General features: G+C 48.2%; 1 protein-coding gene across 5 annotated transcripts; it reads left to right on the forward strand.

Moving 5' to 3' along the window:
* Positions 1-1,402: 1,402 nt before the first annotated feature.
* Positions 1,403-23,647, forward strand: KLHL12 (kelch like family member 12). 5 transcript variants are annotated; one of them, XM_084498245.1, is made up of 12 exons: positions 1,403-1,434; positions 1,705-1,902; positions 7,051-7,204; positions 7,974-8,191; positions 11,126-11,275; positions 13,052-13,166; positions 15,525-15,631; positions 16,597-16,792; positions 17,969-18,127; positions 19,177-19,275; positions 21,547-21,733; positions 22,049-23,647. In XM_084498245.1, the coding sequence occupies exons 2-12, from the start codon at positions 1,717-1,719 to the stop codon at positions 22,173-22,175; spliced, it is 1,698 nt and encodes a 565-aa protein (XP_084354371.1). In that variant the 5' UTR covers positions 1,403-1,434; positions 1,705-1,716; the 3' UTR covers positions 22,176-23,647. The 5 variants fall into 5 exon arrangements, with proteins under 5 accessions (XP_084354371.1, XP_084354370.1, XP_084354369.1 ...); XM_084498244.1 differs by lacking the exon at positions 1,403-1,434 and adding an exon at positions 1,445-1,473; XM_084498243.1 differs by lacking the exon at positions 1,403-1,434 and having other exon boundaries at positions 1,655-1,902.

Here is a 23,647-nt window from a genome sequence, read left to right on the forward strand (position 1 = left end):
GGTTCCCTTTCCCATCACTCCCTTGACAACAAGCATGAGTTTCTCCCCTGGGGATCCAGTTGGCCTGCTCCAGAGTAAAGCCAGAATGTAAATCAACATGTAAGAAGTGGAGGATCAAAGAGTCTGGGTTCTTCCATGACTGTAGCCACAATAATCTTGCCCATCCCAAACTGGTAAACCACTGCTGAGGAAGAATCCGGAGTGGCCTGCTTCTGCTCCAAGCTTGAAGGAGAGCGTGAGTGCCCAAATGCTGGCCTGTTTTTCCAGCAATGTCAAGAAATCCCCTCTTCCCCAAAACCTTGCCTTGTTTTCAACCAGTTAACAGTCATCAGGCAGTTGGCCTGGGGAGGATTAAAGGTAATTCTTAAACCAGGGCTCGTAGCATGATCTGAAATTCAGTAACTGACTTTTTCTCCTAGAAACTGCAACACAAGAATTGAAAACACACTTGCATGTCCTCAGAGGAGCAGCCCGGTGCAGCATCCAGCTGAACTCCAAGATCACCTGCTCCAACTGTCCCCCTGCCACCACTGTCCCCACTGAGCCGTGTTGCCCAGCACCAGCCCCAACCTCTCCTTGAGCACCCCCAGGGACGGGGACTCCCCCACCTCCCTGGGCAACCCGTCCCAACACCTGCCCGCTCAGTCTGAGCAGAAATGGCTCCTCATTGCCCACCTCAACCTCCCCTGGCACAACTCGAGGCCATTCCCTTTAGCCCTATCCCTGGTTATCTGCGAGAAGAGGCCGACCCCAGCTCCCCACAGCTCTCAGGGGGCTGCAGAGAGCCATGAGCTCTGCCCTGAGCCTCCTCTTCCCCAGCCCAAACACCCCCAGTGCCCTCAGCCACGGGACTTGTGTTCTAGGCCCTTCACCAGCCTCATCGCCCTGCTCTGGACATGCTCCAGGACCTCCATGTCCTTCTACTGAGGAGTCCCTCATGACTACAGGGCCTGTGGTTTTTTGCTTTTACTGATTTCGCAGTTTTTCTTTATTTTACTGTTTGTCTCGTTTTTACTGTTTGTCTCATTCTTACTGTTTGTCTTGTTTTTACTGTTTTAATTGCTTTTACTCTTTTAATTGCTTTCACTGTTTTCACCACTTTTCTTTTTTTTACTGTTTCGCCCTCTTTTTCTTCATTTTCTTCTCCTTTCGGGGCAGCGGGACCTTCCCCTTTTCACCCTACCATCCCCCCCCAGCGCCGCGCCTGCACGACCCCTTCCGAGCAGGCACCGCGAGTGCCATTTCCCCCTTGAAAAACCACATTTCCCCACAAAAAATAAAAATTAAAATAAAAAAAAAAACACAACTTTGCCCCTCAGGCTGGGGGGGGGGTGCCCGTTACCAGGCAACGGCGCGGAGCCCCCCCCCCCGGGGGAGGGGGCGGGGCGTCGCGGCCCGCTGACGCCATCAGCGAGCGGCGGGGGCGGGGGAGAGGTGCGGGAGGGGAGGGGGCGGCGCGGGGCCGCGGGGCCGGTGAGGGCCGCGGAGGGGGAAGGAGGGGGGGGGGGGAGCACCGGGAGGGGAGCGGGGGGGGGGGGGGGCGGCGCTGCCGGGCGGAGGGACCCGGGGCGGCGGCGGCGGCGGGGCGGGAGGGGCAGGGAGGAGGAGGAGGGAGGAGGGAGGAGGGAGGAGGAGGGGCGGTGGCGGGCGGGCGCCCCCTGGCGGGGCGGCGGGGCCATGTGGCCGTGCTGGCTGTGCCCGCAGGTGCCGGGCGCCATGGCCCCCCCCAAGGACATCATGACCAACTCGCACGCCAAGTCCATCCTGAACGCCATGAACGCCCTGCGGAAGAGCGGCACGCTGTGCGACGTCACCCTCCGCGTGGAGCACAAGGACTTCCCGGCCCACCGCATCGTGCTGGCCGCCTGCAGCGACTACTTCTGCGCCATGTTCACCAGCGAGGTCGGCGGCTCAGGAGGGCGCTGGGCGCCGGGGCTCCCGTGGTGTGGTGGGCCCGGATCTGGTCGGGGGTTGGGGGGTGGGAGCCCACTGGATCCCTCGTGTGGTGGGCCTGGGGCCCTTTGCATGGGAAACCTGGATCCCTCTGGATCCCATTGGGTGGTGGGCCCAGATCCAGTTGGGTGGGCGTCTTGGATCCCTCTGGATCCAGTTGGGTGGTGGGCTTGGATCCCTCTGGATCCCTTGTGTGGTGGGCCTGGATCCCTTTGCATGGCAGACCTGGATCCCTGTGGATCCCATTGCGTGGTGGGCCTGGATCCAGTTGGGTGGTGGTCTTGGATCCCTCTCAATACGTTGGTGTGGGGCCTGGGTCCAGCTGGGTGGTGGGCTTGGGTCCCTCTGGATCTTGTTGCATGGTGAGCCCGGATCCAGTTGTGTTGGGGTCTTGGGTCCCTCTGGATCCAGTTGGGTGGGGGTCTTGGGTCCTTCCAGATCCCTTTGCATGGTGGGCCCAGGTCCTGTTGCATGGTGGTCTTGGATCCCTCTTGATCCCTTGGTGTGGTGGGCCCAGATCCCTCTGGATCTATTGGCATGGTGGGCCCAGCTCCAGTTGGGTGGGCATCTTGGATCCCTCAGGATCCATTGCCATGGTGTGTCCAGATCCCATGGAGTGGTGGCTCCTGGTTCTTCTGGATTCCTTTGCATGGGGTCCCCCTTGGGATCCCATCAGATTCTTCCTGGTGGTGCCTGTGGATCCTTCTGGATTTCCCTGTGTGGAGGCCCCTGGGTCCCCTCACAGTAGCCCCGAATCCCCCTGGATCCTCTCAACAGCAGCCCAGGATCTCCTGGTGCGTCTGGGTGCCCTCACAGCAGCCCCAGAGCCCTCCATCATGGCACAGGGGGAGCAGAGGCAGCGGCTGGGACTGTGCCCCACATCACGGTCTGCTGGGTGACCAACCCGCACAGCAGGGAGCTGGAAAACCAGGAGGTTCTGAGACTTGTCTCGATTTTTCTAGGGCTGGTTTGTGTCTTGCTGCTTCTGAGCATCTGCCTTCCGAGGTTACCAGCCCGAGGGCAGAGCTGGGGGGGCTGTGGCGTGCGCCTTAGGCCGGGTGGTGAACTAGGGCAGCCACTGGAAAACTGAAATGGAGGAGATTCACTCACAGCCTGGCTGATAGCTGGTACCTGCTGGGTTGTGGTGCTGCTCTTGCAAAGGGGATGCAGCCTTTGGGGCTGGGACCTGGGGCCCCTGTTACTTTACTCATGAAATCTCACTTGCGAGGACCTTGGCTCTCACAGTATTTTTTATATTAACTCACATTACCTACGTGCTGTTTTTCTGCGTCACTGAAAGGTAACGTTAGAGTTGAAGCTAGCACTCCTTCGTATTGTTAGCAGAGAGGAGTGCCAGGCCTTCTCTTTTGCAAGTTTGAGTCAATCTTTGTGGCTTTTTCATACAGAGGATGCTTTCCTCATCCTAGCAACTTCTCCATCAGCAGAGAGAAACATGACTAAGCAGCCCAAAGGTCCTAAAGACCTTCCTGCTACCCCAGTGCTGCCTGCAGGAGAAAATCACTTCCTTCGTTGTTTTATCCAGCACTGACCACCGTTGGTGGTCGGTTTGCAAACCCTTCCTTCGTTCGGTGCTGGGTGGGGTGAGCAGCTATCTTCATTTTTTTTTAGTTCAGAGGGAAGCAACCAAAATAAGACATACGTGGACCGACCGCATAACAGTGTGTTTTCTATCTACTGACTTCAATATTTCAATATTCTGTATTTCTAGCTGTCTTCAAGAAATTTGCAAATTTGACAGCTTTATGCTCGTTATCTGCGTAAAGGAAATATATATATTTTTATAAAAGAAAGTACACAAAGCAAACTCAGTCCCTGGAGGCTGAAGTTCTCAGTTTATTGATAGCTTCAGCAAATGCAGCTTAATAGCACTGTCCTCGCTCTTTGTGTTTTCCCCTATGTTCTTGTCAGTGCTTTTGACTTCATCTACACGGTCTGCAGAGCTCCAGTTGCTCTACGTGCTGCAGAACATTTTTGTGGCTGCTAACGAAGGCTGAGGATGGGTGTACTTTGGATCTGAGCTGAGATTATCTCTCCTTGCTCCTTTATACTCTCGTTTTAACTCTAACATTGTAATGACCTTAATTCATAGATACAATTCTTCCTAGAAAGATAAGTACATCCAGTGCCCAGTGGGCATGAGTGCTCTCTCTCTCATGCCCCCACACTGCCGCTGCTGTAAGAGTTTTACTTCTTTTGCTTAGTCTCTATCCAAATTTGCTTTTTCGTACGGAAACCCCAAAATGACAAACCTGCCAAGTGACACAGGCAATTACTGTGTGTTTGTGGGAGAACGTTCTTTCCAGGAAATGACAGCTTGGGAAGCCTCAAAGTGGCCCTACTTCCTCTGTGTGTTAATGACAAGTATGCTGGTGAGTGTAATAGGGCAGCACTTGGTTGCCATCCAAACACTTGTGGGTACGGAGTGTTTTGGCCTTGGCTGTAACTTCAGGGAACTCAAAAGGCCGGATTGCAAAACATGCCAACAGCCTCTGCAAGGGCTTCCTTTGCATTTGATTGCTCATCTCCAGCAAACCTGGGGACTACTCGGTGAGCTGCAATGCGTGGCTTTTGTCAGGGTTGGGTTTCAAGGGGCTTTGCTCAGAATTGGTCCCTGGGTTATGCCCCATGCCGCTCACGGTGTTGTGTCTGCATGGCCAGCGGAGCACTGAGGTCGGCAGAGATGATCTTCAGAGAAAGCTGTTTGCCAGTCCGTGCCTCTAGTTTCTTCCTTCTCTCGCTTCTGACTTTAACGTTTCCTTGCAAAAGTTCTCAATCTGAATATAACAACCTTAATATAAATTCCTTTCTGTTTTCCAGAAGGAGGGGAAGCCACCAATCACCCGTTGAACCCCTGGCCTTTGACAACACCTTTCCCCATCTCTGTGTTGAGTTGTGTGGGCAAACTGAAAGGCCCACCGGTTTTACCTACGAGGCTTTTCCTTGTAATGAAAACTGAAGAGCAGTTTCAGCAAATGCTCCCTTGCACCCTAGTTTTGCACTGGAATTTCTGCCTTTGTTTGGACAAGTTAACGTATCCAGGGTGTGTTAACAGCTGATCGTTGGCTCCACCTCAGAAAGAAACAAGTCTGTCTTCTTAGAGTATGCTTTAGAAATTTGAAGGTTTGGGCTTTTTTGTTTTGTTCTCCCTAGAAGATAGAGAAATTCTCTTCTTATTCTGAAAATAACTTCTGTTTCTGCTCTGGGATCCTTTCTTTAAGGTATGACTCAAGGATCCCAAGTTATATATCACGTACATTGTGTGAAGTCATTTTAAATATTTTCTTCTTCCAAACAATCTTAGCACATGAATAAACTGAGACAGTTAACAAGGTGGTAGTACAGTGTGGCAGAAGTCGCATGTAAGAAGAGACAGAGCTCATCATCTCTGTAACGTTAGTGTTGTCCCCGTGGTTAGTGTTGGGGTCAACAGCATGCAGAGAGGATGTGCATGGCTGATTATTGAATATTGGTTGTGGGGACAGGAGCATCTTTCCCAGCTTCAGGCCAGTCTGTGAAGAACAGCTGTGTCCAGCATCTATCTCTCTCAGTGCAGTTCCTTAGCAGTAGGCCTGGTGCCATTCTAGTCTTTTAACTTCTTATTTTCCTTCTTCTAAGTACACAGCGTGTATGGACACGGGCAGGTGCAGTCCACCTCTCCATTTGCTTGTTGGAATCCGAGGAATATCCTGTCCGATCAGCTCTGATCTCTGTGACACCTGTGTCCTTTATCTGTTGCACAAAGCATCTCGGTCTGGTTTGGGGGAATGGTTTGTCTAACCCATGCCATGAACTCATTTTGACTTCTAAATGTCGCACAGCAGGTCAAACGAGGTAATTTCCTTTTCCTGTCTGATTCTGGATGCCATGAAGTTTTTTAAATGTGTCAACAGACTTGAAAGGCCTCTCCTTCAAATTACTTTGAGTGTCACCATTCCCCCCCCCATGTTTCTCTTGATTCAATGATCCCTGCATTGCAGAAGTGGCTCAGTCTCAGCAGAGGCTTCTCTGCTGTTGCTGTGTCATCAGCTGCCTCTGTAGGAGTACATCTGACTGCTCTTATTTTCTCTAATCGTGTATCACGGCATTTTTCCCCAGCTGTGGCCAATTCTAAGCCAAGTGATGATGCTTTGATCATGCTTCCTCTTCCCCGAGTCTTCGCTCACTCAGTCCATAACCAGCTTCAGTCTCATTCTTAGCAAGAAACGTCCAGGGCTTTCATCTGAATTGTGCTTGCACTGATACTGACCACTTCTTCAGAATTCTCAGGGAAAAAAAGCTGAGTTTTGCAGCGTGCTGCATGGCGACATCCTTCTGTTGAGGTCCATTCATGCTGACAGGAGCTCACAGCTCTGTGCGGGGTGTGATTAGTAATTCCACCTGCCAGCCCATTGTTCGTGAATCATCAGATGCTGTGCCAGCAGCTTCGTAATGGCTGCATTAAACCACCAACAGCTGATGCTCTGTGAAAATATAATCTCGGTTCTGCAGCCATAGAGGTGCAAATTGGGTGAATTCTCAGAATTTACTGTTCCCAACAGTAACATTCCGTAGAAAAAGTAATTATTCCAAAATGATGCATCTTAGAGATGATAAAAGAGCAAGGAGACAAAGTCAGGGTTGTTTAAGTACCATCGCTCTACGTACTTTAATTGTGAGTTTAACTTCAGTATTTCAACCTTCAACTGAATTTTTTGAGCTAGCCATTCTTTGTAGAGACTCTCACCATAAGCAAACAGGATGGATCAGGAATTGAAGTTAAGAAAGATTTTTATTTGGATTGGTTTTAGAGCAGAGAAGTAAGCTGGGGACACTATGTAAGCTGCGGCATGTATTACACATCCAGCCCAGAAAGGAACCCCCTGAACTGTTCCTTCTAGTAAAGCTCGGAGTTTCTCAGAGGGTAGTTTACACGTGCCATTTGTGTATGATAATTAATTTCTGCTCAATCTCAATTTGCTCATTTTAAAATGCGGTTTGACTCTCTTCCAGACGTGTAATAAACTAAACTGCTGAGCACTGTTGCCTTTTTGACCAGATTACTGAACAATAATCCTTTGTCTCCTTTCTGATTTACAGCTCTCGGAGAAGGATAAACCCTATGTAGATATCCAGGGACTGACAGCTTCCACCATGGAAATCCTGCTAGATTTTGTGTATACAGAAACTGTTCACGTGACAGTAGAAAATGTCCAAGAACTGCTCCCAGCAGCGTGCCTGCTTCAGCTAAAAGGTAATTGCCAAGTATCAGCACAAACTGCACAATTGCTGCTGCTCAGAGATCTGGTTTGTCTGACCTTCTGTAAATGGAAGACAGATTATGGGAGGCATGAAATCTATAAGCAGTGTGTTCATTCCAGACCTGAGCACTTCTGCCTTGAAACCATAGTTTGTGTCAGACTTCTTCTATTATCTTTTGCACACTGGCCTCATTGGTAGAGGAACTGACTTGTCTGGAAAAAAAGATGATAAAATATTATTTTTCCATGGTTTGGGCTACTTTATATCTGCGTGAGAATACCCAGGAAGAATTCAATGTAATAATAAGCAAATCCTTGATATCGCTTGGCCTTGCCGTCACAATGTGTCTGGGTCATAACAACCTGGTTGATGTGTGCCTATGGAGCTATCCAAGGCACCTATCAAAAAGACACTGGAGAAAGCCTTAAAAAAAATCTGGTGGCCATATCCACTAGCATATACCTACCTTCTTGGCTTATAGTCCATGAAGCTGGGTCAACTCAGATTTGAGTCAGTTCCTAGTATTGGATTTTTTTAATGTGCAAATAGAATAGACAGAGATTGAAACAGCCCAAACAATTGCTCTTCTGTTTAGTGTTACCATTTTCCTCAGAAGAAATGTTTGCATGCATGTGTATTTCAAGCTTGTTTTTGAGTTGGTTTTTCATTATTGTTTAGAACTTTCTTTTCTGAAGCCCTTTCCAAAGCAGAGGATTGATAGTAAGCATGCAGTGCTCATTCACCCCTCCAATTTTCCGTAGGTGTGAAACAAGCTTGCTGTGAGTTTCTAGAAAGCCAGCTGGATCCATCAAATTGTTTGGGCATTCGGGATTTTGCTGAGACACACAATTGTGTTGATCTAATGCAAGCTGCAGAGGTCTTCAGCCAGAAACATTTTCCAGAGGTGGTTCAGCATGAAGAGTTTATCCTCTTAAATCAAGAAGAGGTTGAAAAGCTCATCAAGTGTGATGAAATTCAGGTAAAACCTGAAAAGTACTGTTACCCTGCAAAGCGTTAAAGTAAAGCATTGAAACCAGTTGGGGTTAAGTCCACACTTATAGGATGGATTTCACACACGGTTCCTGAATTTTGGAATTTCATTTCCAAAAAGATTCTTCTAACTTTTCAGCCTTGTAACCTCAAACTGATGAGTAACATGCAACTTCTGTGTAAGAATTTATTGTCAGGCAAACGTTTCCTGCAAGTAAGGCAATCACAGTTGGTTACCTCTGCAGAGTTCTTGTTCCCTTTCCTCCTCGTTTCCCTGGAGGAGCATTCGGAGGTTACAAAGACAAGTTGTCTCAATGCCTACACTTCAGAAATACCCGCAAGACATTAACTTCTATTTGTAGACCTTTGTATGCTACTCAGCAGCACAAGGAATGCATGTATCATGCCAGGCATTTGGGTGTCCTCTGCTTTACAAGGAGCAGAATGCATGATGGTGCAGGGTAGTCGGATTCTTCAGGGAGTTACAAGAAGATTTTATTGCCTGTGATTTCTGGTACAGATTCTGTTCCCTCAGGGTTAGTTTCTGGAGGATTTACTACTTGGCTGGAACTTGTCAAATACTTCTTTTTCCAAGTTTTCTATGAATATGTATTTCTTGAGAATGGCAAGAAGGTGAAAATAGTGAGGACACTGGTGTATTTAATTAAGATGGATTTCAGTGAGAGTTAATGTTTGCTTCAGTTCTAAAAGAAGTGATTAAATCATTATTCAGAGTTTGCAGTAACACAAGCTCTTAGAAACAAACCCATGTAAGTGATACCTCTGGTAGAGTTCCTGAAAAGCAAGTGCAGGGCTAGCCAGAGGAGAAGTCTTAATGTATGCTTTGAAAGTCTGCTGTGAAAGTGGCCTTCTGCCAAGCTGATAGCCTCTTGTTGATAAACCTGCTTGAGAAAGAACATGCAAGACAGCAATGAAAAGCCCTGGTGTAGGCAGTGATCAGCAGTGGAAAAAGGCTGAGTGTGTTTGGTATTTAACAGGCAGCAGCTTCAATGCAGTGAAGGTCCAAGCTTATGCAGGTTGTGGTGAGTACTGGCATAACACTTCTGGATAGTCAAGAGGAAACAGTCACAGAATGGCTTGGGTTGGAAGGGACCTTACAAAGTCATCCAGTTCAAATCCCTGCCATTTTTCACTAGACCAGGCTGCCCAAAGTCCCATCCAGCCTGACCTTGAACAGTTCCAGGGATGGGACATCTACAACTTCTCTGGGCAACCTGTTCCAGTTCTTCACCACCCTCACCGTGAAGAATTTCTTCCTTATATCTAATCTAAATCTACCTTTTTTTAGTTTAGAACCATTGCCACTTGACCTGTCACTGCAGACCCTAGTAAAAAGTCTCTACCCATCTTTCTTATAAGTTATGATTCAGACTTTGCACACACACCGTGAGGTGTGAATTTATTGTAATAACTTGAGAAAGTGAACAGAGCAAATCTCTTTGCTGCTCTGGACAGGGGTAATGTGTTCAGGAGCAAGAGTGATATATTGGAGGGTACTGAGAAAGCACCAGCTGCAAAGTCCCCTGGCTTTTGGAGAAGTAGGTCTTCTTTTGGAGTAGGTTTTCACTGTGGTGTTCTATTTAGTGTTACCTGTCATATATCAAGCAACCAGGCATGATTTAACATACAACAAAACTGTTAAATGTATCAGGGAACAGTCAGTTAAGGAGGGAATAAAACGATGTGTTGATTACTGCGTTTTTGGAGGAGGTGGGGAAAATTGGAAGCAGCGAAGTACCCTGCTTTCCTTTTGTGAGCTCTAATTGTTCTTTCCCTGTAATTCAAAAATAAAGAGGCCATTTCTAATTGCAGTGTTACAAATATAAATCAATGGCATGGAAGAATTGCCTTACGTAATTAACCTCTATGGCTCCCTGCTTCAGAACATTCTTCAACAAATAGCTGCAAAATGAACTTCAAAGTGTACTGGTCCTATATGGGTGGGAAGACTCGGTCTTCTTGTTACAGGTCTCCTTTTATCTTCATGTTAGTTGATCATAATAATGATAATCATAATAAATTCATGGCTCACTTGCTTTTAAATTGGACAATCTGAAGACCTGCAAAAAGAAAATCAAGCCCAAATAATGTATAATAGGTCTCTTCACAATTAATTAATTATCTTTTCATTATCGGATTAATCTTGCACGGTTGTGCTCAGCATGCACTGGAGCTGCTGTATTTGTAAAACTGTCCGAAGCACCTGAGGTTCTCTAAAAGTGCCAAATTTAGTTGGCTCAGTCAGTGTAAGCTCTGGAAGTGGTGTAAGCACTGGCATGTGGGGGTCCTAAGTGGAAGGAGAAATAAGTTAGAGTCAGAACAGCAGTGGTCACACCTTCTCCACTCTGAAATCCAGTCTTTTGTAGTTCCTTAAATGTAAATTGAAGTAAAAGACCTCAGGTATACCCAGTGTTATGACTAGAGTGTTAGCAGGGCAGCGTGTGGGCACTAGGCTGCAGGGGTTAACTTGAGGCACTTTTCTCTAAAAAGGAGATGTGATTCTGGTCACCTTTATGCTGGTACTTTACAGCCTGCAGGACAGTGACCCCTGCTCCGAGTGGGAGCCCCTGGCAGTTGCAGCCTTTCCCTGGGCTCTCTCACTGCTTGTGGGCCGGGTCCCACCTGGCTCTGCTGCGTACCATAGGGCATTTCTGGTACTTGAACTGTCAGTTGCTGATCTCAGCTATAAGGAAAAACCAAATGCAGTTTTAAGGAAGAGAAAATAAGGGCTTGTAATCAGTGCTTGTAAATACTGCTCACAGGAATTTCCGTAACAGACTAACTGGAGATGTCCTGCTCTCTTGCTGGCTCTGAGCAGTATCAGCAGTCTGAAAGTTGTCTGTTCCACGGGCAGTTGCTGAATTGCCCTGCGGTCTGATCGGTGTGTGTCTCCTCTTTCCAGGTGGACTCTGAAGAGCCTGTTTTTGAGGCAGTTATAAACTGGGTGAAGCACTCAAAAAAAGAACGGGAAGCATCGCTGCCGGAGCTGCTGCAGTATGTGCGCATGCCGCTTCTCACCCCCCGCTACATCACCGATGTCATCGACACCGAGGTATCAGCAGCCCCGTGTCCGGGGCACAGAACAGCTGGGAGCCAGTGTCTGTGTGTGGTTGTGTGCTCCCTGGTTAGAGTCCTGCTGTCCTAACAGCGTGTCAGAAGCTGCTCTCCCTCCCAGTGCTTTTTGATGCTGAACCTACAGAGGTGTCCCCGTTCAGCTGCAGTGCCCCCTGTTTTACTCAGAGGTAGTTTGCTGTGCCAACAGTCACAGCATCCTGCTTTCAGCTGGGAGGGAGTCCCATCCAGAGGAATTACTCAGTTGTCTCCTGATAGGTAGCACCTCTCTGTTCTCATCTGTTACCTTCTGTAATGAGCTTTCTGTCTTCCATTCATAAGCCCTAGTGGGTCTCCTGTAGGTGGAGACAGGCTGCTGATTGGGATGCTAGGGAGGAAATGGCTGGAGAGGGCCTCATCAGGAGTTGTTTCGGGTGCAGATGCCCTTGGCTGAGGAGAGCAGCAGCACGTTAGGTCCAGGGTCAACACACAGCTGAGAGCCAGATGCAATCCTTTGTGTGGCTGGAGTGTTGCAGAGGCAAACCGAACTGTGGGTGATTACAGAGCATTAAGCTTTTGCAGTGCAAGTTTAATTCCAAATGAGTGATGCTGACCCAGTGCAAGCTTTGACAGGAAGGTGCAGAGAAGGTTCGAAGCAGTGTCCTTGTCTGATGGTGATGTGAGCTGTGGCTACTAGCCTTCATCAGGTGCTGAATGCAAAGTGAAGACATGATCACATATGAAAGTGGCTGATCTAGCAACATCATCTCTGATGTGCCAATGGCTGCCTACTACAGATGTTCTTAAATAGGGTCAGCAAGTATGCAGTCAAGTTGTGCCAGGGCTAAAATGTGCTTAGTCAGATTGGTATGGCCCACCTTAAACTGAAATTGAGGTTAACACAAGAGGGACTGGTCCCAGAACAATTAAGTCTGTTCCAAAAGCAGGCGAACACATTGTGTGGTTAGGGCCCCAGCTTTCTTACTGCCCAGGATGGCACCTCTAGACTGGAGGTGAGACGTGGTGATGGTAAGACATCATCTTGGTGCAGTGTGGAGGGGAGAGGGTCAGCTGTGTGGCATCATCTGCCCTGAACACCCTGTCCTTGCACAAGCACAAAGAAATTGTAAAAATAAATCTTAGCTTATTGCAGCATGAAATACCCAAAGGGTACTGAACGCTGAACATTCAGGGGAGGGGAACGACACTCTGTGTTACTCACAGAGGATATGACTGTCCTTGGGTGCAGCGTCCCCAGCTTCTTTTGGAGGAGACCTTACCTGCTTCTGTAGTCTCTTTGTAGCTCAGTGTCCCGTGTGTATAGGGATCGAGCTAATGGACCCAGCAAAACTGCTTAGTTTGTGCTTTGCTCCTTGTTTCGTCTTCAATGGCAGGTGCATGTTGAGTTGATGATGTGGGGCAGATCCAGCCAAACTGATTTCAGTCCCTGCCAGTCCCCCTTCACAAATGTATTTCTGCTGGCTTACATGTAGCAGAAGTGGATTTCCCTTAGTTTTCCAATGTAAGTATTTTTATCATGGAACCTGCAGTGCCAGACTTTGCATGAGAAACGAGCCATGTCTTTCCAGCTGCAGTTTAGTTTTGCGTTGTCTTTGCCTTTCCTTGCATGCAGCATTTGCACCATGACACTACTAGCAGCAGCCTGCACACAGGTCATTTCAGTGCTGTCTGAATTGACCAGAGCTGGCTTCAGGACAGTTCTCAGCAGGGATCTTAAAATACCTCACGCATACCAGTGACTCATGTTTTTCCTCAGCCTTTTATCCGATGCAGTCTGCAGTGCAGAGACCTCGTCGATGAAGCTAAGAAATTTCATCTTCGACCTGAGCTCCGGAGTCAGATGCAGGGACCCAGGACAAGAGCACGTCTAGGTGAGCAGCAAGGGCAAGGTCACCGAGGAGGTCTGGGGAATTGGCAGGTGTTGTGCTACAGGTGCTGGACAGTGCCTTGCAATTGTGCAGAAGAGTTTTGCAGCAGTAACTTCTTGACACACAGTCCTCTGTGGTAAAGAAAGGGGAGCAGGGGACAGAAGTGTGTTTTTGTAGCACAGGTACTTACTGGCAGTGCAGGGACTGGTTGGTTACCTTTAATCCAAGGCCTCTGCTGTAACCACAAAAAGAGTTTACTGAATTATTGGTGCTTCCGGATATGTTTGCTCAGCATGCAGCTGTCCAAGAAGTTTGGGAAGAGTTTCTTCCTGTCTAAAAAGGCAGTTATCAGTGTCAGAGATAAAAAGAAACAACTGTATGAGAGTGAAGGTTAGTTTTCAACAGGGAATCTGAGAGGGGAAGGCACAAGGAGGAAGACAGAGAGGTGCCTCATTCCTTTCAGAGGTACATTTTTCTTAACCTCATTTTCAACTTAATCTCTTAGGACAAAAAAAAAGTTGGTTTTATCTGCTGTTTCAGGGCCTCCTACCGAGCACAGTTGCTGAGTTGTTGGGAAAGGTGCTTTTGGCTTAAGGCTGGAAGCACTTGGGAGTAACACAAACAATAGGAATTACCCCCAGGAGAAGAAAAAGCATTTTCAGGCTTCTTCCTAACAATGGCCCTTCCTCACCTGCCTCCCGTTCTCATGTCTCCAGACTGTCTCTCTGCCTTTACCCCGGCTGCACTCGCAGAGCACTGCCCTTGGTGCCAGCACTGACACCTCTTCCCTCAAGCAGCCCTCCCTGGGTGCTCTCCAGTGCTGCTGCTTGTGGAGAGGGACCCTGAAAAAAAGCTTTGTGGCCAATTCTTGTTATTAACACTGTTTTAGGGGATGGAAAACAATTTAAATACTAAAAGAGGAGGGCAAATTAGGTTTGTCAGAGAGAGATTGATTAGGTTTTTGGCCCGGAGGCATTATTGTTATGATGTGGTTTGACCTCCAGCATAGTCCAGCCCACAGCATGTTTTCTTTTTTTTCTGGGAACATCCTCCATCAATTTTAGTGACATTCAGTTCAGCTCTGCCCGCTGTTTTAGAAAGGGGCATTGCATTTTGTTCTTGGTTGGAATACGTGAACTGATAAAGGAAATGTCACAGAATTGTTTCATTACTTACACTGGCAAAAAGTTTGCACCTTGTTTCAAAGGTTCATCTCCTTCAGATTCAGTCCAAGGGGGTTTGTTTGTTTGTTTTTTAAACTGATTCAATACCGTCTGCTATCAGGAGTGCTCTTATCATCTGTCATTTATAAACGGTCATCAGGTTGCCTATTAACTTCCTGTTGGATAAACTGAACTGATCGTGCTATTAACTGTCATAATGTACAGGAAACTTTCTAAGTTCCAATTTGTCTTTGGAGCTTTTTTCTGAGTCCTTTCCAGTTACATTTTATGTTATTCTCTTCATCTGAAGTGGCAATTGTTTTGCTTTGGGATGGACAAGGTCTTGCTAAATCTTTGTTGCTCAACATTCAGCCTTTCTGCAACGAAAAGCTGGGTAGCTCTGAACTCTAATAAAATTCCCTACTACAGAAATGCAGGGATGATCATCTATTTCTAAACCTATGATAGAAACCCTACCTTCAAGGCAATCGTTATAAGGGAAATCAGAATTAAATTAGAAATTAGAACTCTCCAGGTCACAAGTCTTATTTTTCTGTCAAGGAGAAAATAAGAAAAAAACAGGGACCCTTTGAGAGAACAGAAAGTAAAGGGAAGGCAACTTTGAAATAAAATACATTAAGACATAAGAGAGAATTCTTGGGAAAATATTGCATTATTTTTTCAGGCTTCAGTGAGCTTAACTTTTACATCTTGGAGAAAAAAAGAAGGTGCTATCTGGTTTGGATGTCGCTTGTAAATGAGGAGAGAATGCCATTTTTTGTGAGGAGGGTGGAGGGAAGCAGCCATCCTCCTTCAGCTTTCTCAGGGGTAAGAAGTTTACAAAATAAACATGGGAGAGAATACAAAAGAAGACATAAACAAGCCAACTTGTGTTCTCAGGGTCCATCTAACATGGGGAGGAACTGCCCGCCAGTGGACAGCTTCTAGCACCCAGGTTAGTCTTACAGCCACTCACCCTGGAAGGGTTTCTCTCTTCCTACCCACTGACACGAGAGGGGACCCAGGTGACTTTTATCAGCGTTAGGTGCTTGCTTCAGAGCAGTGATTAAAAAAAGGGGTGATTTAGAGGCTGCTTCTTGCACCAAGGAAGGCTCGGTGTTTACTCGGATGATTGCCTTGACGTGCCCCTTTGGTTGTGAAGGGACTGACCTGACGTTGCTCTCCCTCTTTGCTCTAGGAGCTAATGAAGTCCTGCTTGTGATCGGCGGCTTTGGGAGCCAGCAGTCACCTATTGATGTTGTGGAGAAATACGACCCGAAGACTCAGGAGTGGAGTTTCTTGCCTGTAAGGGACCAGTTTTAACTATCATGGGGCTCTACAGATTGCTGACATCAAACACTCACCATATGACCATATACCAGCCTCTAAATAAAATTCCTCTTTGGGTTTCTCTGCATTCTGCTTAGAATTTATGACAGAAATTCATTAGGGTTGATGAGGTTTACACTGTGAATGCTAAAACTGCTTCATATTTGAAGATTTACTAAATAAGCTTTTTATGAGAGCTTGCTGTCATATTTCTAATGAGATGAGCCTTCAGAGACCCACATCTTTGTTGTGGGAGTGAGAATTTATGAGAGGCATTTTTGATCTTAGGGGGGTGTTAAGCTCTGAAGTTTAGTAATGATAATTGAAATGTCAATAGGAGCAGTATAATCAGTCCTGCTTTCAGGCAGGCTGCATGATCTCTGCTTGCATTGTTTCTGAGCAAAGCAGGATATATTTAGGAAGAGAGCTTCTGCATTGGGGACTATTTCTACTGAAATTTAAAATCGGCTTTATCAGTGTGAAATGGTGGAGAAGTGCCTCTACTTTAGCATCTGTAGTCACAGAAGAACTTACACTACCTTCTCCAAAATTCTGTTCTTTTTTGGAGGCCAAAAACTTTGGGTGTTTCCATCAGATCACAGTCTCCACATTTTTCCCCTTGACAGTCTCTGCAGGGAGCCAGTGGGAGGAACACAAACCTCCAAGATGCATCAAAGACTCAGCAGAGACAGAGGATAAGTTGACATTCTAATGCAAAATATTTTAGCACAAAGAGACTTGGGCAGCAAGAGTAGAAGCGGAGGAAGTCAGATGCAATTTATACATTTTAGCCAGGGCTGTGCCCTTGAAATCCACAGTGCCATTTGTCTCTTTGGCCATTTTCCAAAAGAGCAGTGAAACAGGATGGAAGAACCGCAGTTGTTGGACATATGTCGGTGTTATTTCCTCTCCTTGACCCTTTATTGTCTTGGCCCTTTTAGAGCATTACCCGTAAGAGGCGCTACGTTGCTACGGTGTCCCTGCACGATCGGATCTATGTGATCGGGGGGTACGACGGCCGCTCGCGCCTGAGCTCTGTGGAGTGCTTGGATTATACATCAGATGAGGATGGTATCTGGTACTCTGTAGCTCCGATGAACGTGCGGCGAGGCCTAGCAGGAGCCACGACCCTGGGAGGTACGTCCAGGTCGCTGCACTGGCAGGGCAGTTCTCTGTCGTTCCTGTCCTCTGGTTGTCCTGAAATGCCCTGAGCTGGCACACGCAGAGCCGGTGGCTCTGAGAGTCTGAAAGTCTGGCATCTCACTTGGATGGAGAAATGGAAAACTTCTTGTGCGTGTATCCCAAGAGGAGTTCTGTCTCCATTCTTCAGGCGTGTGTCTGTGCGTTGAGGGGTGGCAGCTCAAAGAAGGGTTATGGGGTGGGAAGCTCTCGGGGTGGTGATGGTGTTAGGTAGTGCTGAGTACAGCAGGAACTACCCAGCACTGGAGAGAGGTTGAAAGTGGAGCACGTGCAGAGAGGGATTCTTAGGACATACCTGGAAGAAGGAAACTACCTTATGGAGCAAACCAGAACCCTTCAGCTTGTTTACACAGGACATATTCATATATTATTTCTCTATAATATACATATATTCTCTCTTTGTATTATTTAGCACATGAAGAAAATGTGCTGTAAAAGAATTGAATAAGAGCGAGTGGTTATAAACAGGCTACAAAGAATTGGTGTGGAAATGAGAGGAAGTTTCATAGCCATTAAAGTAGTGGTGATCTTAATAATATTGGTTAAATAACGTTCATTACATCTCAAATTCTTACTGTATCTATTCTGATGAAACTTCTGTAAAAAAAAAAAAAAAAAGTGGCCATTTTGAAGTTGACACTTGACAGATTTGTGAAGTATCATGTGCATTGGGTTCTCCAGCATAAGGAGCTGGTCTTGATGCCTTTTGGATCCTCTCCGTTTGCTGCCCTATAATCTCGTACTCTGGGGTGGTGCTGAGGTGGTGTTAATGGTGGCAGGGTTTGGGCACGCCACTTTTTCTGTATGTTCTGCAGGATGAAAAAAAAAAATAGCTGGGGCATGTATGCTTTCTTTTATCCATCACCAAGAAGCAGCTTTAAAGGCCAGATGGGTTTTGTGTTTGTTTGGTGTGTTGGGCCTGTGAGCAGGCTAATGCAGCGAGCCAGGGTGAGGAGGCTGGGTTTGTCTTGGCTCTCAGTGTGCCAAGCTCTGCAGTTGTTCCTGCATTTCGCAGTCCCTGTTGTAGGTTTGCTCCATCTGCAAGGGCCTTCTTGCTCGGTGAGCACGTTTGGTCCTCGATGCGGTGAGTCCAGCCTCTCTCTCACGTTGCAGACATGATCTACGTTTCTGGTGGGTTCGATGGAAGCCGACGTCACACCAGCATGGAGCGATACGACCCCAACATCGATCAGTGGAGTATGCTGGGAGACATGCAGACAGCACGGGAAGGAGCGGGGCTCGTCGTGGCGAACGGAGTTATCTATTGCCTCGGTAGGTACTGGAGGACCTCAGGGCATTCAGCAAATAGGTGCTTTTTGCAGAAATGGCAGCGCTGATCCTTTCTGCAGCAGTTACAGCACATCTGGGTTAGAAGAGACACCCAGAAGATTTAATTTCACCGAACTGAGCCCTGCACGGTGCTGTCAGCCAGTGCAGCCTGTTCTCACCAGCCTGTTCTCACAGGGCTGAGGCTGGATCTGCCTCACAACAGTAAATGCTGTTAGAAGCAAATGGATCACAGTCAGCCTACATTTGAGGGACTGCTGAAGCGTAGGGGTGAGCAGTGGCAGCTGAGATTTGCAGGGCCAGGGCAGTGGCTGAAATGCCCCAGAACACGAAGCAGTGCTGGCTGTAGCACTCTGGAAATGTACCTTAGGCTGGATGTGTTCTAGCTCCTTTCTGCAGCACTTGTTTCATTTTCAGAGACCCCTGAGTTTCAGATAACCAAATCATTCTAAAGACCTTAATAAGCTTGTTCTGGAGATACTTTCAAGGCACCAAAAAAGGCAGGCCCAGCACTATTTTCTGCCCTCATCGGTTGCAGTCCTGTTGTTCTTGGGGAGTCTTGAATATCGGACACTGGTTTATGGGTCTCACTTCTCTCTCCCAAGTTCCTCGTCCCCATGCTGTCCCCCAAGGAAGATGCCAGCACAGTGCTCCTTTGCTGAAGCAGCACAACACCATTTTTCGGTATTGTCTTGTGAAACTGCTCTTTCAGCCTTCTATGCTTTCATCTTCAAGGCATCCCAGCGTATGCTATGTTTAGGAATATGGACATCGGGCTTGGAGGTGGCTCTGCAGTGCAGCTCTAAGCTGGCTGTAGTGGTTTGGAGGGGCAGTACCAGCGCTTGCTCCAAGCTGGCTCAGGTCTGTCCCTGCAAGCTGCAGAGATCCTCAGTGTTCTGCCTGCCCAGCGTTGGGAGTTGTGCTGGTCGCAGGGTGGTGCCATGCCAAGGGTGAACCGGGCACGTTACTGCTCCCTACACAGAAAACATTTTCCAGAACTCAGCCCCATGGTTTGCTCCTCTCTTTCATTTCAGGTGGCTATGACGGGCTGAACATTCTGAATTCTGTCGAGAGGTACGATCCCCACACTGGACACTGGACAAATGTCACACCAATGGCCACCAAGCGCTCAGGTAAGAGCCCACAGAGCCTCGAGGTTAAAATGTGTTGTGCTGCACTGAGGGAGACATCATTGCTGACTTGTTCTGCTGCTCTTCGGGATGTTGGCTGGTGTCAGTGGGTGGACTGGCTTTGAGCAGGGACTGTTTTAGGACGTGCTGGTTTAGCTCCCCGAGAGAAGGATTAGTTCTCACATGCCTGATGTCTGCATCCCATGCTAAGACATGAATAAAGGAATGTGCCTGTGGTTTTATAGGTTGCAGGGAGAGGAAGTCTTGTGTGACTGCCCTAACTAGGAACGGTGCATGGCTTGAAAACAAGCTGGCAAGGAAGAAGCAATGTAACAATCCTGTGTAAGATAATGGGACAGTTTGCTAAGTCAGTGCTCATCAACTGCACGGGGCACTGTAAAGGCAGGGGTGCTTGGCAAGCTCTCTTTCACCTGCCCTGCACTTTGTGAAGTGCTGGGCCTCAGCTCCTGGAGCAGCGGGAGGGCAGTGTTAAACTGCTCAGCTAATGATGACTTGAAACATCGTGCAGCCACACTCCAGTTATCCCCACCAACTTGCAGTTTCTCCATCCTGCTTGGAGTCCTCTCTGAGCTTTAAGTTTGGCAGCTGTATCTAGGAGCAAAATAAAGTTTAAAGCCTCCTTTTGGAGTGATTTACTATCTCAGCTGTTACTCATTTCTCAAAGAAGTGCAGCTCCCTTCTCCCTGTGTGCTCCAGTGCTGGCCCCAGGCCACTGCACTGCGCCTCAGGCCTGCCCCAAGCCTCATGGCAGTGCTCGAGAGCAGCCGTGGCCTTGCTGAGCTGCACGTGGCAGGGTGGGAAGCTCGGTGCTCCACAGCTTTGTGGTTCTTGATGGAGGAGTTCTGCTTACAGGCAGTCTTTCAAAACCCTTTTGAAGTTGCTTTTTCTCTAATAATTCCAATAAATGTCCTTTACAATTAGCCTAGGCAGCCTTGTTTCTCTTTGTTCTCTGCTGTAGTATTCTTGTTTAGAGACAAGAGCTGGTTACTCAATTAAAACTGTTCTCTGTTCTAAAAACATTCAGGCTTTCTTGTGCCTGCAGTGCATTCACCAAAACCTCAGGCTTTAAATATTTACTCCTGTGACAGAGCCATTCCTGTTAAGTTTGGGTTGGAAAGTATTTCCCATATGCCAAGAATGGATTTGATTTAGAAGTTGGTTGCTTTACACACCCAGAAGGATCCCACATACCAATGTGTGATAAATCTATGGCTTTTCCTACATCAGAGGAAACATGCAAGACCTAATCACGGATCTCCAGAAAGCGTAAGAATGGGATGCCTTTTTCCAAGCGGTCTGTTGTGTGCACCACAGAAGATGTCTTCTGGCAAGACCAAAAGCAAAGAGTTCAAAGGGAAAGCCATTTATAAGAAGTCTTTCCCAGGTCCGTGCCAGTTTCCCACAAGACTTGGAGGCTTTTGATAGCAGTGCCTCAGCCCGCAGAGCAGACTACTTCAGTGCCACAAGCAAGCAGGAACACTGTGAGGCTCCTCATACCAGCCACATTCCTTCCTCAGTGCCGTGACTGGGAGCACAGAGATCTGAAGCAGGGATGTGCCCCAAAATGCTGCTGGGCACAGTTTATTTTTTCTGTCACTCCATGGTACTCATACCACTACCAGTAGCTTACATACTGGTTGCATACTGCTCTGGTCCCTTCTCAGCTGAAGTTTCCCCCACTGAAGCTCTCAGAGAACCCACGGGGGCAGTCTGGTGCTCTCATAAGGACAGATGGTGAGAGAGAGGTTGCTTGTAGTGGGACAGAAAGTCTCTTACACCTTGTTTGTAGAAGAAACGGAGCAGTTCCCAGGAGCTGTAGGGTAGCTGGCTTGTTTCCTTAGGGATACTTGTCAGTGCAGTAGCTACGTGGTGGTGGTAATGTCCTGACAGGGTTTACTCAGCTCTGGAGACGCAGCTCAGAACAGCAGCAGCTGTTGGCAGGAGCACACAAGGCCATGGAGCGCACGGGTATCTGACTTACCTTGTTTGCTCTGAGAGGGGCTGCAGTCTGCAAGCTGAGGCTGGCAGGGGGGTTATTTCTGCCAGCCTCAGGGCTTTTCAGGGGGTTATTTTGTTGTCACAAATCCCAAGTCAGGTCAGCTCTGTCACTGATCACTCAGATGAAAGCATAAGAAGATATCCTCTGAAGAGGAAGAACTGCCCTAGTTCAGCCTTGCTGACAGCAAGCCCTGGGCACAGTGCCGACAGTGTCAGTCGTGGCTGTAACTCTTCCATCCTCCTCTCTCTCCCCAGGGGCTGGCGTGGCTCTGCTGAATGACCATATTTATGTAGTTGGTGGGTTCGATGGGACAGCACATCTCTCTTCCGTGGAAGCCTATAACATTCGCACTGATTCCTGGACAACTGTAACAAGCATGACAACTCCCCGCTGCTACGTCGGGGCCACGGTGCTGCGGGGAAGGCTGTATGCAATCGCTGGGTAAGAGACAGCCCTGGGCTGGAGAGGAAGGTGCTCTGCTTGCTGGAAGAGGTGCGAGTGATTTGAGGTGACACGACGTGCTGCCACATTTCGGGTAGCCTCTCCCAGCCCATATAGGCAGTGTGATGGTTCAGGGCCAAGACAGGCAGGAGGGTGGATAACAAAATAGCAGATAGCAAAAGAGAGCCTCATAAAATGGTTTTATTTCAGGCTGTCCCTGCTGTATGTAACCATCCAGCCTCCCAGAAAGGACTGTGAACGCCTCAACCTCTTCCTTCAGCAGCATCCCTCACCTGTAACTTTCTGTCCTGGCAGGTACGATGGCAACTCCCTGCTGAGCAGCATTGAGTGCTACGATCCCATCATCGACAACTGGGAGGTGGTGACCTCCCTGGGGATGCAGCGGTGTGATGCTGGAGTCTGTGTCCTTCGGGAGAAGTGATGTGGAGGGCACTTACACAAAGAAGAACATCCTAAAAAGTCTCTGCTGGAAGAAGAGTCCCAAGTGATTTGCAGTGACTGTTTCTGAGAGGTGTGGATGCTGTGGAAGTAGGCACCAGAACAGCAGCTTTCTGTGCTGCTTTGACTAGAGCATGTGCATAAACGTGTTATCTCAGCAGTCATTTGAAATCGGGGGCTCTGCGTGAAGCTGGAGAGAGGTGGTGAAGTGGATCAGGAGAAGCTGCATTCTCTGCTGTTCCTGTGGCTAATTCTATCAGCAGAGCCGGGGTGCCCCCAGAATTGGCATCAGCCAGCGTGGTGAAAATCCAAGGACATCTACACACAACTGGGGGTCTCTTCAGCCACTGCAGGACCGTGCGGGTCCTCCGGTTGCTCTCAGCAACATGGACGCGTGCGGGTGGAATCCAGCTGCTCTTATGTTCCAGCTTCAAATCATCTTGTACATACTGAATGTTTGTAATTTGCTCCTCAAGCACGTATCTGTGCAGAGCCAAATTGAGTGAGCATGTGTAAGGGGGTCCTGCACTGGAGCTGCATCTGCAGGTTCCTCCCGGGTCTGCACACAAGGAGTCGCAGATTAAAGCTGTCAACTACTGAGACCCAAAAGCCTGAGGCTGCTGGGGGCAAAGGGCAGGGGGGAGAAACTCACTGCCTAGCGTGGAGGCGGGTCTGCAGCACTTGTGCTCCAATCACGGGACTCACCGAGGTTCACCACATCGCATTTCCCTTGAGAAGCTTGACAGATCCAGCTGCAAAAAGCTGCGTTTTCTGGCAGCAGGAGCCTTGCTGTGACAGGCAGTGCCTTTGCTCCTACCCCTGCAGGGAGATCACCTCGCGGAGGCTGAGGCCCTGAGCGTAGGGACGCAATTGCTACTGTCTATGTCGACCTTGCTGGCGAGTGACTGCGGTTCTTCCCTGGACAGGTGTCTGTCCAGCACACCCACGTCAGCCTTGTAGTCGAATTCATTGTGTTGATTTTCCTTTTCTCCAGGATTTTTCTGCTTCCAGGCGCGGTTTGGAGTGACACCCAGGGTTCCGTTTTGCCCCTGTGTTCTCAGCTCTCCCCTGCCTCTTAACTCCACATCCTCTTACACCAGCTGTCCTTTGCCTGCCCTACGAGTCCCAGGTGAGCGTTTCACCACTGGCTCCCTGGGCGCTCTCCCCAGCATGTCTCCTGCCTTGCTGTGTTTCTGGCAGCGCGGGCTTTCCTCTGCCGTCAGCTTGGCCCCCGCAGTGCCTGGGCTCTGTGTAGTGCTGCTCGTCGAGCTTACTGCTGACTCCTTGCTTAGGGGACAGGGTGGGATCAGGGATGTGGTAGCATGACTTAATTATGCACTTTCAGCCAACGCTCTGACCTTCTGCGTTTGTTTCTATTACACAAGTGTTCTGTGGTTTTGTTTCCTATGTTTATTTTTTAATGAAAACATAAAGAATAAAATATTTCCTGAGCCA

This window comes from Aythya ferina (assembly GCF_964211825.1).
Source record: "Aythya ferina genome assembly, chromosome: 25".
In the NCBI taxonomy this organism is placed as follows: domain Eukaryota; kingdom Metazoa; phylum Chordata; class Aves; order Anseriformes; family Anatidae; genus Aythya; species Aythya ferina.